Source organism: Artibeus jamaicensis, unplaced genomic scaffold (genome assembly GCF_021234435.1).
Source record: "Artibeus jamaicensis isolate MK-2021 breed Jamaican fruit bat unplaced genomic scaffold, CSHL_Jam_final contig_760, whole genome shotgun sequence".
NCBI classification, from domain to species: domain Eukaryota; kingdom Metazoa; phylum Chordata; class Mammalia; order Chiroptera; family Phyllostomidae; genus Artibeus; species Artibeus jamaicensis.
The window spans coordinates 3,976,024-3,992,371 of NW_026521955.1; the positions used below are offsets into that span (position 1 = coordinate 3,976,024).

A 16,348-nucleotide genomic window follows, 5' to 3' on the forward strand; every position below is an offset into this window, starting at 1 on the left:
GTCTCGTTTCTTCTGCCTTTTGCAGCGGCCTTTGCTAGTCTGGGCAAGTGTGTCCCTATGACGCAGAAGCCTCCTCCAAGCCTCCAAGCCTCCTGAGCAGGCACAGGAAGTGCCTCCGGCTACATTGCATCACAGGGTTAGAGTCCTGTGAGCAGGCACAACTTTTAACATTATTAAAACACTGGCTAAATTCTTCAGATATGCAAAGTAGCTCTCAACAGCCCTGCTCTGCTTCCCTCATCCCCCTATCCCAGCGATAGCTATGGAGGTTTTCCCCATTTGGGGGGACTTCCAGCTCAGCACCCCATGATAGCACTTATCACAGTTTATAATTACTTCTTTCCTATTGATTACTGTAAAATTCCAGCACCTAGCCCAGTGCAGAGTATAGGGTAAATATACAGAGGCCTCAAATTTTTAGGTCAAAGTCCCTCAGAAATAGATTCTGAGGTGGACCTTTGCATCCAAGTTTACAAGGGAATCTTCTTAGAAATAATAGCACCTGCGAGGGAACAAAAGAAAAGAGAGGATTGGACAGAGAAGCTGAACTGTGATGCAGTTCCAACAAAGGTCTCAGTTAATTTGATAATAAACTCTGGCCCTGGTTGGCGTGGCTCAGTGGACTGAGTACCAGCCTGAAAACCAAAGGGTCACTGGTTCGATTTCCACTTAGGGCACATGCCTAGGTTGCAAACCCGGTCCCCCCAGTAGGGGAAGTGTGAGAGGCAACCATAAATTGATGTTTCTCTCCATCTTTTCTTCCTTACCCTCTCTGTAAAAGTAAATAAATAAAATTAAAAACAAGGAAACTCTGAATCCCGGAGGTCCTTCCAGAGTTGTTCTGAATAGAGGCAAGGGATTGGGCTTTTAACATGTGCATTGCTGGCTCATCCGGGGTGGTGTAACCTTGATCTACTTAGGCTAGTGTATAATACTTGCTATTCTAAGCACCTGATACATTTAATCCGCAAAACAACCTTCTGTGGTAGGTACTGCCATTATTTTCATTTTACAGATGACAGGACTGAGGCATAGAAAGGTTGTATAATTTACTCAAAGTCACAGAGCTAGTAAACGACAGAGTCAGGATTTTTGAACCCAGAGGTTTTGGCTCTGGAGTCTGTTCTTAATGACTATATTGCAGTGCCAAAAACCTATCATAAAATTACAATTCTGAAGTTTATTTTTTAAAATTCTGAACATTATTCTTAGTTCAAATGGTGATACCCAAAGAACAGTGCATATTAGTTAAATACCTTCAAGTTAATAAAAAAGATCTTTACCATTTTTCTTTTTGATGATTTGGTTGTTCTGTGCGATGAGAAAGGGTATCCCTACCTCTATGGGCTATATGTATTATTTCAACAAAAAAAAGTCTAAATGTCTTAGTGCAACTTTTGCCCAAGTCTTCATGCTTCAGACTCTGGTCTGTCTGAGCTGTGACCGTGTGCTATGAAATCTCCTTCCCTCAAACCGCCACAGAGCTGCAGTGTCCATCCCGTGCACTCTTAAGAGGACCAAGATTTTATGGCCATTTATGCCTTTTCACCAGAGTTTATTTGCAGAATATACTCAGACTTTTCTCTTCTTCTCAAATTCTTCAACTGTTGATAACGAATAAATCCTAGAGTAAAACAATTTCTTTTTCTGGGGATGTTCACCAATGTTCACCTGAGGATGCTTTTTAAAATTGATTTTAGAGAGGTGTTTCTTGTAACTGATGATTCTTCCCCTATGCACCTGAACTGGGGATTGTACCTGCAACCTAGGTACATGTTCTGACTGGGGACCAAACCTGCAGCCCTTTGGTGTAAGGGATGGTGCTCCCAACCAAATAAGCCAGCCGGCCATGGCCTACAAAATGATTTTCATTTAAGTTTATATCATTAACCTGATAAGTCAGTTTTGATACAGCTGAGAGTGTCTGAGATTAGGAGATCTGATTTTAGGTTTTGCTATGCTGTTGAGCTAGTTATGTGGTAGAGTCATCCATCTTAAATAATTTAGGGAGAAACAAGTAGTTTTAGTATATTTGTGTCAATCATATTTTTTTTTCCTTTTAGGAATCTGATTTTCTTTGTCTTCTTGGAGTAAGCTATACATTTGAAAATGAAGATAGTGAGTTAAGCAGTGGTGATGGTGAAAATATATATCCATATGAAGAAGATAAAGACCAAAAATCTAGTGTATATGGAAGTGATTTTCAGATGGAATCTGAATTTTATTCAGCTCCTGAAAGTATTTGGAATGAAGACTCATTTACAACATCAGAGGCTCCTGATGATACCGGAAAAACTAGTGACTCAAAAAATTTGGAAGGAGTAGAAGCTGGAAGTGTGAAACAGGATCCTGTTCCAGAAGTGCCTCAAGTCCCCCCATCCTCAACTGTGCCTGATGTGCAGGGATGGTTTGGATTTGGAAGTGCACAAGCTGAAGAAAGCAATTTTGAACCAGTTATTGAACAAGAAAGCTCATTTCAAAGTAGAAAAATAGCAGTAGAAGATGAGAATGACCTAGAGGAATTAAATAATGGTGAGCCCCAAACCGAACATAAACAAGAACCTGAATCAGAATTCAGTCCACTGCCAAAGAAACAGTCTGAAGCATCTGAGTCAGAGCACACTCTCAACCCTCAAGCTACTGGTTGGTTTGGTGGTGGATTTACAAGTTATTTAGGTTTTGGAGGTGAGGATACAGGGCTTGAATTATCATCCAAAGAAAGCAATCCATCACTACAAGATGTTCCTAATTCCATATCATCTGAGGAAGAACCCACATATCCATATACAGAAATATTATCAGAAAAAGAAGACACAATCATTAATGATAGCTCAGTTCTCAAACCAGGTTGGTTTGATTTGGGTTTTAGTATGCTAGGCTTTGCATATGCCAATGAGGATAAAATTATAACATATAATGGAAAAAATGAAGAAGGATATAAAGGAGATAAGCATGAACAGATTCCAACAAGTGAATCTGACCTTGATAAGGAAGAAGAAATCAAAATAAGAACTACAGAAACCAAAGATCAATTAGGCAAGGATGAAGTCTTAGAGAAAACAGATGATTCTGACACCTTACCATATTTGACAAAATTGTTGTATAATTTTGACAACCCTTGGAACTTTCAGAAGGAAACAGAGTTTCCAGTTCCTAAAAAGATAATGGATGAAAAGAATGTATTTGAAAATGATGACACAGAAGAATTTTCAGTTGAAAATGATCCCACAGTTAATATAAAAGTTATGATGTTAAAAAGCAGATACAGTAAATCAGGTTGGTATAAAAATACCTATTATACATATATTTAAATATAATGCAATATTTATTATAAGTACAAATAAGATATGTACTTTTATGATTACAAATGTCCAGGGAATCCATATTCTCAAAATGCTAAATAATCAACAACATTCTTAACACCTTTTTATCAATTTCTGATTTATTCTGGGACTTAGATCTTTTTTTTTTTTTTTTTTAAATTAAATAAATTTATTTATTTTTTTTGAATTGTTTATGCTGTTACAGTTGTTCTATTCCCCCCTTCATTCCCCTCCACCCTGCCCCCCCCCAACCCCCCCCATTACCCCCCCTTTAGCTTATGTCCATGTGTCTCAAGTCCTTTAGGTTCTGTATTTCCTATACTATTCTTGCCCCCCCATCTATTTTCTATCTACTGTCTATGCTACTTGTTTTCTGTACCTTCTCTCCCCATCTTCTCCTCCCACTCCCCTGTTGCTAACCCTACTTGAGATCTTCATTTCTATGTTTCCACTCCTGATCTAGCTGTCCTTTTAGTTTGCTTTCGTTTTAGGTGTGGTTGTTAATAACTGTGAGCTTGTTGTCCTTTCACTGTTCATGTTTCTTTAACTTCTTTTTCTTAGATAAGTCCCTTTAACATTTCATATAATAAGGGCTTGGTGATGATGAACTCCTTGAATTTGGTCTTATCTGAGAAGCACCTTATCTGTCCTTCCGTTCTAAATGAAAGTTTTGCTGGGTAGAGCAATCTTGGTTGTAGGTCTTTAGTTTTCATGACTTGGAATATTTCTTTCCAGCCCCTTCTTGCCTGTAAGGTCTCTTTTGAGAAATCTGCTGACAGCCTGATGGGGACTCCTTTGTAGGTGATTGTCCCCTTAGCTCTTGCTGCTTCCAGGATTCTCTCCTTCATTTTAATTTTGGCTAATGTAATTATGATATGCCTTGGTGTGTTCCTTCTTGAGTCCAACTTTTTTGGTACTCTCTGGGCTTCTTGGATTTCTTGGAAGTCTGTTTCCTTTGCCAGATTGGGGAAATTTTCTTTTATTATTTGTTCAAATAGTTTTTCCACTGGTGGTTGTGTCTTTCCCCCTTCTGGTACCCCTATAATTCGGATATTGGAGCGTTTATAGATGTCCTGGAAGTTCCTAACTTCTCCTCATTTTTCTGAATTCTTATTTCTTCATTCCTTTCTGATTGATCATTTTTTTCTTCCTTCTGGTTCACTCCATTGAGTTGAGTCCCAGTTTTTTTTTCATCTCTATGTGTTTCCTGTGGAATTCCATTCATTTCCCTTAATTTAGCCTTCATATGTTTCTCTAATTTGTGGCTATAGTCCACCAGATCTGTGAGGAAGCTGACGACCAGTGTTTTAAACTGTGCGTCTGAGAGATTTGCTATTTCTTCATCACTTAGATTTATCTCCGGGACTTTGAGGTCCCCCTGCGACATTTTTGGTCTGTTCTGGCCCTTTAAGTGAGAGAAGCGGGCGCCTTGGAGTCCCAGGTCGCTGGGTTGTGACGCTGTATGTGGGGGTGTGGTCAGAGCGGGGAAAATGGCGCCGCCGCCGCCGGTCCCCCACTCACTCCCTCACCCGCGCGTAACCGGGCACCCACAGTCAACTCGCTGCCACCGCCTCCCCACTGACTCCTCCGTAGTCGCTCACCCGGTAGGCTGCTCACTAGGTCCAATCCTGGGTTTGGAACCCGTGCGACTGGATTCGCGCGACTGGATTCCGCGCCCGCGCCCGGGTCGATCGAGTTCTCCTTTGTAACTCCTCACCCGCCGCTGGTTTCGCCCCTTACCGGTCGGGCCGAAGAATTTGTTGTTTGCGGACTTCCGAAAAGTTCAGTTTTCCGTGTTCTGGTTGTGTTTTCTGATGCTAATATTTAGTTGTCCTTAAACTTGGTTGTGAGAGGAGGCAGGCACATCCACCTTAATCCTCCATCTTGGCGGAAGTCCTGGGACTTAGATCTTAATATTATAAAGTAAAATCCCAAAAGAAAAAGAATGATTGGAAATACATGAATGTTCCAGGGAAACCTTAAGGTATTTTACAATCACTTTATTTTTATTAAAGTAGTATATGAAAACAGGTTTAAAAATATAAATAGTGCTAAGGCTTTTTTTTTTAATCAAAGGAAATTTTGTTCCTTCTGTTTATCTCTATTCCCACCACTGTCCCAGGGACAATAATTTCTTTCTTTTTTTAAAACATAATTTTTAGTACTTATTTTTGCAATAAAACCTTGATCTTCATTGAATTCCTATTCTGACAGATGAGGACTTCTGCTCATTGGCACTTTTAGCTCATTTACACCTTCTCTATATGACTATAGTTGAGGTTTTTTAAAAGAACTTAAACTAAGGGAAACTTCAATCATTTAAAGTAGTCTTGATTATTAAATGGTGTTTGATTCTAGGTCTGTATTCCATATTGCCCCAACCCCCATCATCCCCAGCAAGAAGAACTATGTTAACAAGAGTTTTAAGTGTATAGCATAATAAGGAAACTCAAATTTTCAATCTCCTCACTCAAATCTTTCCATTCTGGGATCTCAGAAGGCAGCAGAGAGAGTGGAGTATTATAGGATACCTCTAGATCTAGATGTCCAGGTATCTAGCAATTCCTATGATTAAAAACATGTGGATTGTTTTCAAGTAAAGAATTATATGACACGACTTTCTCACATTTCCATTCCGATGTCTTTGTGATGGACAGTTAGAAACTGTGCAAATATATTCCAATAGGATGGACACAACTGACCCCTAGAATGACAGAAAAGCTTTCACAAGAAGAGTTCAACAATTGTGCAAACTCAGAAGGAAACACATTTCCATTAAAACGAGTTGATTTTCTTGAATTTCCAGAACTATGTCATATCTAAATATTCTTCAGAATGTGAGCTCTTGGTTTCCTTTAGATTATAACCCCTTTCTAAATGAGAAAGATGCAGGTGTGATGTGTTTCATGACTAAAACATTAGAGAATTAAATTGTGAAGAGGAATTTAAAGGAGGAAATTATTTTGTTCTAAACTTTTTAGATCCTAAAGAAATATTGTGGAAAAATAGATAAGAGTGATTGGAAAGCTGACTGAAACAAAGCAAAACAAAATCAGGTCCAAAAACATGGAAGATTCAAAATATAAATATCTAAAATATTTTAGAACATATTTATAGAAACTCCAGCACATCTCGAATATCATTTTAAGATAATTTATTTATAATTTCATATAGTGATGCTGAAAGAATTTCTAAATATGAAAAACTTGGTGAGTAGTCAAGTGAGAATATGGCATTTATGCAATTATAATTAGTATTGAGACATTTTTATTAAAATATTCAGTCTTTATTTTATTATTTTTAAAATATATTTTATTGATCATGCTATTACAGTTGTCCCATTTCCCCCTTCACTCCCCTCCATGCTGCACATCCCACCCACCCACATGCCCCCCGTTTAGTTCATGTCCATGTGTCATATTTATATGTTCTTTAGCTTCTACATTTCCCATTCTATTCTTAACCTCCCCCTGTCTATTTTCTACCTACCATCTATGCTACTTATTCTCTGTACTTTTCCCCCCTCTCTCCTCCTCCCACCCCCATGTTGCTAACGCTCCATGTGATCTCCGTTTCTGTCAATCTGTTCCCATTCTAGCTGTTTGCTTAGTTTGGTTTTGTTCTTGTTTTTAGGTGTGGTTGTCAATAATTGTGAGTTTGCTGTCATTTTACTGTACATGGTTTTTATTTTATTTTTCTTAATTAAGTCCCTTTAACATTTCATGTAATAAGGGCTTGGTGATGATGAACTCCTTTAACTTGACCTTATCTGATCAGAGAATATTTACATTTCATAAAAAAGATATGTTATACTATTTAAACAAAGTAGATTATTCCAAAACATTACAATATTAAGTAAATAAAAGTAACCTGGGGTTATGCAAAATTGATATTTAAAAAATATATATTTTATTGATTATGCTACTAGTTGTCCCATTTCCCCCCATTTATTACCCTCTGCCCTGCACCCCCCACCCGCATTCTCCTCTCTACTAGTTCATGTCCATGGGTCATGCATATAAGTTCTTTGGCTTCTCCATTTCCTATACTATTCTTAACCTCCCCCTGTCCATTTTGTACCTACCATTTATGCTTCTTATTCCCTGTACCTTGCTCCCCATTCTCCCTTCCCCTTCCCTGCTGATACCCCTCCATGTGATCTCCATTTCTGTGATTCTGTTTGTTCCTGTACTAGTTGTTTGTTTAGTTTGTTTTCGGTTTTTTTTTAGGTTCAGTTGTTGATAGTTGTGAGTTTGTTGTCATTTTACTGTTCATATTTTTTATCTTCTTTTTCTTAGATAAGTCCCTTTAACATTTCATGTAATAAGGGCTTGGTGATGATGAACTCCTTTCATTTGACCCTAACAGGGAAGCACTTTATCTGCCCTTCCATTCTAAATGGAAGCTTTGCTGGATAGAGCAATCTAGGGTAGGTTCTTGCCTTTCATGACTTGGAATACTTCTTTCCAGCCCCTTCTTGCCTGCAAAGTTTCTTTTGAGAAATCAGCTGATGGTCTTATAGGAACTCCTTTGAAGGTAAGTCTTTCCTTTTGCTGTGTTTAGGATTCTCTCCTTATCTTTAATCATGAAGAATGTAATTATAATGTGCCTTGGTGAGTTCCTCCTTGGGTCCAACTTCTTTGGGACTCTCTGAGCCTCCTGGACTTCCTGGAAGTCTATTTTCTTTGCCAGATTGGGACATTCTCTTTCATTATTTGTTCAAATAAGTTTTCAACTTCTTGCTCTTCCTCTTCTCCTTCAGCATCTCTATGATTCAGATGTTGGAACGTTTAAAGTTGTCCTGGAGGTTCCTAAGCCTCACCTCATTTTTTTTATTCTCATTTCTTCATTCTATTATGGTTGACTGTTTATTTCTTCCTTCTACTCCAAACCGTTGATTTGAGTCCTGGTTTCTTTCCCCTCACTGTTGGTTCCCTGTACATTTTTCTTTATTTCACTTTGCACAGGCTTCACTTTTTCCTCTACTTTGAGAGCATATTCAACCAATTCTGTGAGCATCCTGATTACCAGTGCTTTGAACTGTGCCTCTGAGAGGTTGGCTATCTTTATCATTTAGTTGTATTTTTTTCTGGAGCTTTGATCTGTTCTTTCAGTTGGGCCATTTTTTGTGTGTGTGTGTGTCTCAATGCACCTGTTATGTGTAAGGGACGGAGCCTTAAGTATTCACCAAGGCAGGGCAACCTATGTAGCTGGGCTGTGGTGCTGTATGAGGGGAAGGGGTCCAAGAGGGAACAATGAGGCCCATTAAGCTCTCTTCCAGCTTCCAGTCCCCTCTGCCACTATCCACAAGCAAATTGGGCCCTTCTGTGGCTGATTTCCAGGTGGGCGGTTTTTTGTTCATTCTAGGATCTTGTGGGTCTCTCCAATTAACTCTCCTGTGAGGCTGAAAGTTTCTCCCACCACCTCAACCCCCACAGGTTTTTTCAGTCAGAGGCTTTAAGGCTTTATTTCCCTGCACTATAAACCCTGGATTGCACAGTCTAACTTGCTCCCCAGTTGTTCCTCCCAGCTTATTTGCACACTAGTGTGAAACCTCCTGCTCCACCAGCACCCCCCCCACTTGCCCTAGTCCTCCAGCCATTGTCTTCTTGTGAGACCTCTGCATCCTGGCCGCCCATCTCTGCCCCTCCTACCGGTCAGGATGAATGTTTCTTCTTTAACCCCTTGGTTGTCAGACTTCCATACTGTTCAATTTTCTAGCAGTTCTGGTTGTTTTTTGTTTTTAAATTTGTTGTTATCCTTCTTTTGGTTGTGCAAGGATTCACAGTGTATCTACCTATGTCTCCATCTTAGCCAGAAGTTAAAATAGGTATTAAAAAAGAATACTAAAAGAGGGATTCAGATTAAACCTTAGGCATGTTTTCTGGATGTTGGAGAAATTGTGAAAACAGCCAATACTTTCAGATAATTTCAATAAATGTGTTAGGGAATAACAAGTCAAAACTTGCCTTAGTTAGAAAGAGTACATGAGAAAAATGAATCACTGATTTTGAATCAATACCTGTGAAAGGGTTAGACTTGTGATAACCGCATTTTTATAGAAATAACCACTAGTTTTACAGAAAAACTAGTATGCTGATGTAAAGATTTACAAAATAGATAAATTAGGGAACATTTATTTAGTAACTATTTTACAAAAGGATTCCAGTTGAGCATGTTTAAATAGTGAGTTTCCCAGGTACAGTTAAATATGAAAAGCTATTTATTACTTTATTTAACTTAAAATTTTGTTTATAAACAATTATAAGAAAAGCATAGCTATAACTAATGTAAATCAGAAATCTTAGGTTTAAGTTAAGTGAAAATATTTCACTGTAATTAAATATAAAATATTATAGGAATATTCATGTTTCTTAACATATGTGTTTACTTCAATGCAGTTTAAGACAATATTTTTAAAAATTAATGCAGCCACATACAAATTGGAGTGTAATTAATTTTTGAGTAAGCTTTTTCTTCACCTACTGCCATTTAACGACATGGCAGATCTCTATTTGAGTCCTGTATTTATAGCAGTGTCATTGTATTCAGACTCCTAATTTGATTGCTCATTTCTAACTTTAATGTCCACAGAGGTATAATTAAATTACTGATAAGTGTTTGCTTACTTGGGACTTTCATTTTTTAAACCTTGCAAAGTGAGAGCATCGAAGTGCTGTGTTAAATTAGAACTCAAAGAGCAAAATTAGATGGAGTAACTGACTTACAAAGGCTTTAATATTGTTTCACACGACGACACTGATACATTTCTTTCCTTGGGTTGACAAGTAACTGAGAAATAAATCCCAGAGTTTGCTTGAATACTCTAATTCAGGCTATGACTAGTTAGAACTTTTGTTTCTTTAATTCTGTTAGATTAGTTAACTCAAATGATCAATGAATTTAAACTATATTTGAACATTGAATTGTCTTAAAATAAGTTGATGGCTTTTTGACATGGCATACACATAAATATATGATACAACATTAAAAATACGGCAAATTTTGATGTTTCAAATTTTAAAATTTCGAATTAATTTTTGGGAAAGATAATCCTTTTAAAACGAAGATTCTCAAGAGATATGCATACATAGTTTCAGTCTAAATTTGAACTTATATTATCATTCAAAGATATAAATCATTTAAACATTTAATATTAATTAGGAAAACTTAGGAATATTTTCTTTAACCTTCTATCAGCTTTGTTTTATTGAAATGTAAACTACTTTCCTTATAGTAATTAAAATATTACCAGTTGGATAATATGCATTTCTATCTAACAGTACAGATTTATCTAACTTGTGTAAAATGGTAGGATTTATAATTTCTTGAGTTTTGTTTAAAAATTTATGATTTCTCATCTGATGGAAGCAATTTGTGAATTTCATGAGATCACTGAATTAAGGAAACATCAGTCTTGTGTGAAGTTTTGCCTTTGGCAGACACATTCATATCATATTAATGAAATTCAAAATATAATTTATTGATTTTAACTTAATTTCTCAGCATTGCCTTATACTGTTATTGGGTCTGAAAGAGAAAACAAGCACATACAGGTATATTATACTCATGGCAGCATGTATTTTACAAATGGTTAAATGAGGATATCTTTTTTTTTTCTTAGTTAATGTATAATTTTATTTTTTTTTAATTTATTTTTTTAAATTGATTATGCTGTTACAGTTGTTCTATTCCCCCCTTCATTCCCCTCCACCCTGCCCCCCCATCCCCACCATTACCCCCCTTTAGTTTATGTCCATGTGTCTCAAGTTCTTTAGATTCTATATTTCCCATACTATTCTTGCCCCCCCATCTATTTTCTACCTACTGTCTATGCTACTTATTTTCTGTACCTTCTCCCCCCATCTCCTCCTCCCACTCCCTTGTTGCTAACCCTCCTTGAGATCTTCATTTCTATGTTTCCACTCCTGATCTAGCTGTCCTTTTAGTTTGCTTTCGTTTTAGGTGTGGTTGTTAATAACTGTGAGCTTGTTGTTCTTTCACTGTTCATGTTTCTTTAACTTCTTTTTCTTAGATAAGTCCCTTTAACATTTCATATAATAAGGGCTTGGTGATGATGAACTCCTTGAATTTGGTCTTATCTGAGAAGCACTTTATCTGTCCTTCCATTCTAAATGAAGACTTTGCTGGATAGAGCAATCTTGGTTGTAGGTCTTTGGTTTTCATGACTTGGAATACCTCTTTCCAGCCCCTTCTTGCCTGTAAGGTCTCTTTTGAGAAATCTGCTGACAGTCTGATGGGGCCTCCTTTGTAGGTGATTGTCCCCTTATCTCTTGCTGCTTCTAGGATTCTCTCCTTCATTTTAATTTTGGCTAATGTAATTATGATATGCCTTGGTGTGTTTCTTCTTGAGTTCAACTTTTTTGGTACTCTCTGAGCTTCTTGGATTTCTTGGAAGTCTATTTCCTTTGACAGATTGGGGAAATTTTCTTTTATTATTTGTTCAAATAATTTTTCCACTGGTGGTTGTGTCTTTCCCCCTTCTGGTACCCCTATAATTCGGATATTGGAGCGTTTAAAGATGTCCTGGAGGTTCCTAAGACTCTCCTCATTTCTTTGAATTCTTGCTTCTTGACTCTTTTCTGTTTGGCCATTATTTGCTTTCTTCTAGTCCACTCCATTGATTTGAGTCCCAGTTTCCTTTTCATCTCTATGGGTTTCCTGTGGAATTCCATTCATTTCCCTTAGTTTAGCCTTCATATGTTTCTCTAATTTGTGGCTATAATCAACCAGATCTGTGAGGATCCTGATGACCAGTGTTTTAAACTGTGCGTCTGAGAGTTTTGCTATTTCTTCGTCGCTTAGATTTATCTCTGGGGCTTTGAGGTCTTCCTGCAACATTTTTGGTCTGTTCTGGCCCTTTAAATGTGAGAAGCGGCGCCTTGGACTCCCAGGTCGCTGGGTTGTGACGCTGTATGTGGGGGCGTGGTCAGAGCGGGGAAATGGTGGTGCCCTCTTCTGCCGGCCCCAGTCCAACCGCCCCCTCCCTCGCCTGTCCGCTCGCCCGCAGACAGGCAACCACAGTCAACACGCAGCACCGCCTCCCCACTGTCTCCTCAGCAGTCGCTCACCCGGTGGGTTGCTCGGTGGCTCGCTAGGTCCAATCCTGCGTTTGGAACCTGTGCGTCTGGATTCGCGCGTCTGGATTCCGCGCCCAGGGTCCGACCCAGTCCTCCTGTGCAACCCCTCACGAGACGCCGGTTCCACCCCTTACCGGTCGGGCTGAAGAATTTGTTGTTAACGGACTTCTGAACAGTTCAATTTTCCATGTTCTGGTTGTGTTTTCTGATGCTAATATTTAGTTGTCCCTAAACTTGGTTGTGTGAGAAGGCACGGCACATCCACCTATACCTCCATCTTGGCGGAAGTCCAGGATATCTTATTATTGTTATATTCTATAGTATCAGTATTTTCTCTCTACTGGGCCAACACAAAATGCAAAATACTGTTTTTAAATTTTTTATTTTTATTAATCTTCACCCAAGAATATAGTCATTGATTTTAGAGAAGGAGGAAGTGGAGAGAGAAAGAGAATAAGAGAGAGACAGACACACATGTCAATGGGTTACTTCTCATCTGAACGCTGACTGGGGATGGAACCCACAGCCTAGGCATGTGCTCTGACCTGGAATTGAACTTACAGCATTTCAGTGCATGGGATGAAGCTCCAACCACTAAGCCATACCAGCCAGGGCCAAAATATTGTTTTAATTCTGTCAATATGTTCTTGATAATTTCTAAAATAAGTGTTAATTCTTAACTTAAACAATGATGCCAACAATATATTTTGGGCTTATGTTGTCTTATTTGTTTTATACAACACATTCCAGTAAATTAGTAAATAATATAATTTACTTTAAAATATAAAACATCCCATAAGTGCTACCAGTAAGGATTTCTCTCAATCATCTTCCTCCAAAATTTTAAAGGATGCATTTGATTAGGGGACTTAAAAAGCCTCTGTTTATTCATTGTTTTTTTTAAAATCCTCACTGGATGACATGATACAATACATAGGATATATAATAATATACTAGATATAGGATGAAGGAGGAAACAAAAGCTGGACTTTGAAATTAATGAAGCTGCAAGAGAGTAGAAAAAGTACAGTATCTAACATTTCATTGGTACTTTATTATTTTCAAATTTGTTCCAAATATCCTAAGAATATGAGTAGCTTTCTGTGCAAATGGTTAGTATAGTTTCTTTAGTAGTGAGTGGTTCTTCTGCCTTTGGAACAACCTCACTGAAAGTCTGGGTAATACAAGCTTTTCTATGTAATAGTACATATTAGCAACGTGTATTATAGATATGCATGATCCAGTGGACTAGGTTTCAAAACTGTAAATTCTAATATTACCTTTCTGTGTGCAATTAGCTCAGTTTGTTCTATGTGTTAAATAGAATTAACTATTAATATCAAGTAGGCAAAAATATTGTAAATAATTTTGGTCATTTTGACTTTCTCTGGTTCTCTAACAGATAGAGTAAGAAAAATTATCTCATAATTTCCTTGAACAGCAGGGATATATATTTTTCCAATGGCATTTAAATATTTGGATATAAGTGTATCTAAGAGGAATGAAATCCCATAAGGATCTATTGACTCTTTGTTCTTTAAAAGTTTGTATTGTATTGTACTACAGAGTTCTTGACAGTTACATTAGTTTTTTTTCTTTTCTAATAGTTTTTAGGACAAAAAGGCAATATAGACAATAGACACATACAGTTTTCAAAAAATCTTCATTGGTCAAGGAATTAGGAAAAGTCTTTATTGTAGGCTGAAGAATGGTCCTTGAAAGATGTCCTTGTCTTAATCCCCAAATTCTATAAATATGTTTACAAGGCAAAAGGGACCTTGCAGATGTACTTAAAATAAACGTCCTGAAATGGAGAGATTATCTTAGTGGGCCCAATATGATCAGGTTTCTTATAGGAGGAAGGTAGGAGAGTCAGACTGAGAGATAAGATGCTGTACTGCTGGCTTTGGAGATGAAAGATGGGCCATGAGACAAGGGGTGATGGTGGCCTCCATATACTAGAAAATGCAAGAAAATGGATTCTCCTCTAGAGACTCCAGAAGGAACACTCCTCCCAGCAACTTGACTGAAGACTTCTGATGTCTGAAATTTTAAGAGAATGCATTTGTATTGTTTAAGCCAGGAAGTGTGCGGTAAAGACTAATACAGGCCAAAATGTATGCTTTAATAATTTTTTCCACAATGAAGTATCATAATGATCACAAAGTTCCTGAAAACGAAAGGGAAGCCCGAAACAAAGGACAAATTAAAAAAATTGTCGAGTTCCAGCCAAAATGGAGGCATAGGTGGAAATACTGTACCTCCTCACACAACCAAATTTAAGGACAACAAAGATTTAGAAACAAAAACACGACCAGAAGAGACAAAAGTGAACTGTACCGACGTCTGACAACAACAAACTATTCATCAAGACCAGTAAGAGGGGCGGAGTTGGCAGCTGGCTAAGAGGGGTCCTGGCAGGAGGAGGTGGTGAGACCTGGGCAGGTGCAGGATGAAAACCCAGTAAGGCTCGCAAAGTGTCTGGCTGACTGCAACACACATTGGTGCACAGAGAAACTAGGCAGGTTTAAAAATGGTCAGTGAAACAGACCGCACAACCCAGGGCCCCAGCGACAAGAAATAAAGCCCAAAAGCAACAATTGAGAAAACTTTCAGAGTTTGAGGTGCCGGGAGAGGCTCCTAACCCCATAGGAGAGTTTGCTGGGGAGACCCACAGGGTCCTAGAATGAACACCAGCCCACCCACCGAGAAACCAGCACCAGAAGGGCCCAATTTGCTTGTGGGAAACGGCAAAGGGGACCAAAATCTGAGAGAGAGCAGAACAAATGCCACTGCTCCCTCTCTGATCCTGCCCCCAGTCACAACCCAACAACTGGGCTGAACCACCCTGGTGAACACCTAAGCTTTCACCCTGCATATGTAACAGATGGAACAGACCAAAACATTATGGCTCAAGCAGAAGAAGAGCTCAAAGCCCCAGAGCCAATACTTCTAAGCAACTAAGAGATAGACAACCTATCAGATGCACAGTTCAAAACATTGGTGATCAGGATCCTCACTGAACTGGTTGATTTTAGTCGCAAATTAGATGAAAAAAAAATGATGGCTGCACTAAGTGAAATGAAGCAAATTGCACAGGGAACTAATAGTGATGCAAACAAATCGGGGACTAAAATCAATGGAGTAGACCAGAAGGAAGAAAGAAACGACCAAACAGAAAAGAATGAAGAAACAAGAATTCAAAAAAAATGAGGAGAGGCTTAGGAACCTCCAGGACATCTTTTTTTTTGGGGGGGGGGGGACGGCTGGGCAGTTCTTTTTAAAAAAATTTTATTTAGTTATTTTTCAAGTACAGTTTTCTGTCTATTTCTCCCATCCCAGCCCAACCTCACCCTGTGCTCCCCACCTCCCTCCCATTTTTACCCCCCTTAGTTCTTGTCCCTGTGTCCTTCATACTTGTTCCTCCAAATCCCTCCCTTTTTTTCCCCCTTAAATTCCCTTCCCTCTCCCCTCTGGTCACTGTCCCCTTATTCCTGATTTCAGTGTCTTTGTTTTTATTCTGCTTGCTTTGTTTTGTTGTTTAGCTTCCTGTTAAAGGTGAGATCATATGGTATTTGTCTTTCAATACCTGGCCTATTTCACTCAGCATAATGCTTTCCAGTTCCATCCATGTTGTTGCAAAGGGTAGTAGCTCCTTCTTTCTCTCTGCTGCATAGAATTCCATTGTGTATATGTACCACAATTTTTTGATCCATTCATTTACAGACAGGCACCTAGGTTGCTTCCAGCTCTTGGCTATTGTAAATTGTGCTGCTATGAACATTGTGGTGCATAGATTCTTTGAAATTGATGTTTTAAGATTCTTAGGATATAATCCTAGCAATGGAATTGCTGGGTCAAAAGGCAGGTCGATTTTTATTTTTCTGAGAAAATTCCATACTGTTTTCCATAGTGGTTGTACCG

At 38.3% G+C, this 16,348-nt stretch overlaps 1 protein-coding gene across 1 annotated transcript in view; it reads left to right on the forward strand.

Moving 5' to 3' along the window:
• Window positions 1-16,348, forward strand: part of MIA2 (MIA SH3 domain ER export factor 2) — a 120,243-nt gene that overhangs the window by 13,693 nt on the left and 90,202 nt on the right. Inside the window, 1 exon segment of the mRNA XM_053672511.1 lies at window positions 2,064-3,276. Coding sequence (XP_053528486.1) covers window positions 2,064-3,276 — 1,213 coding nt within the window.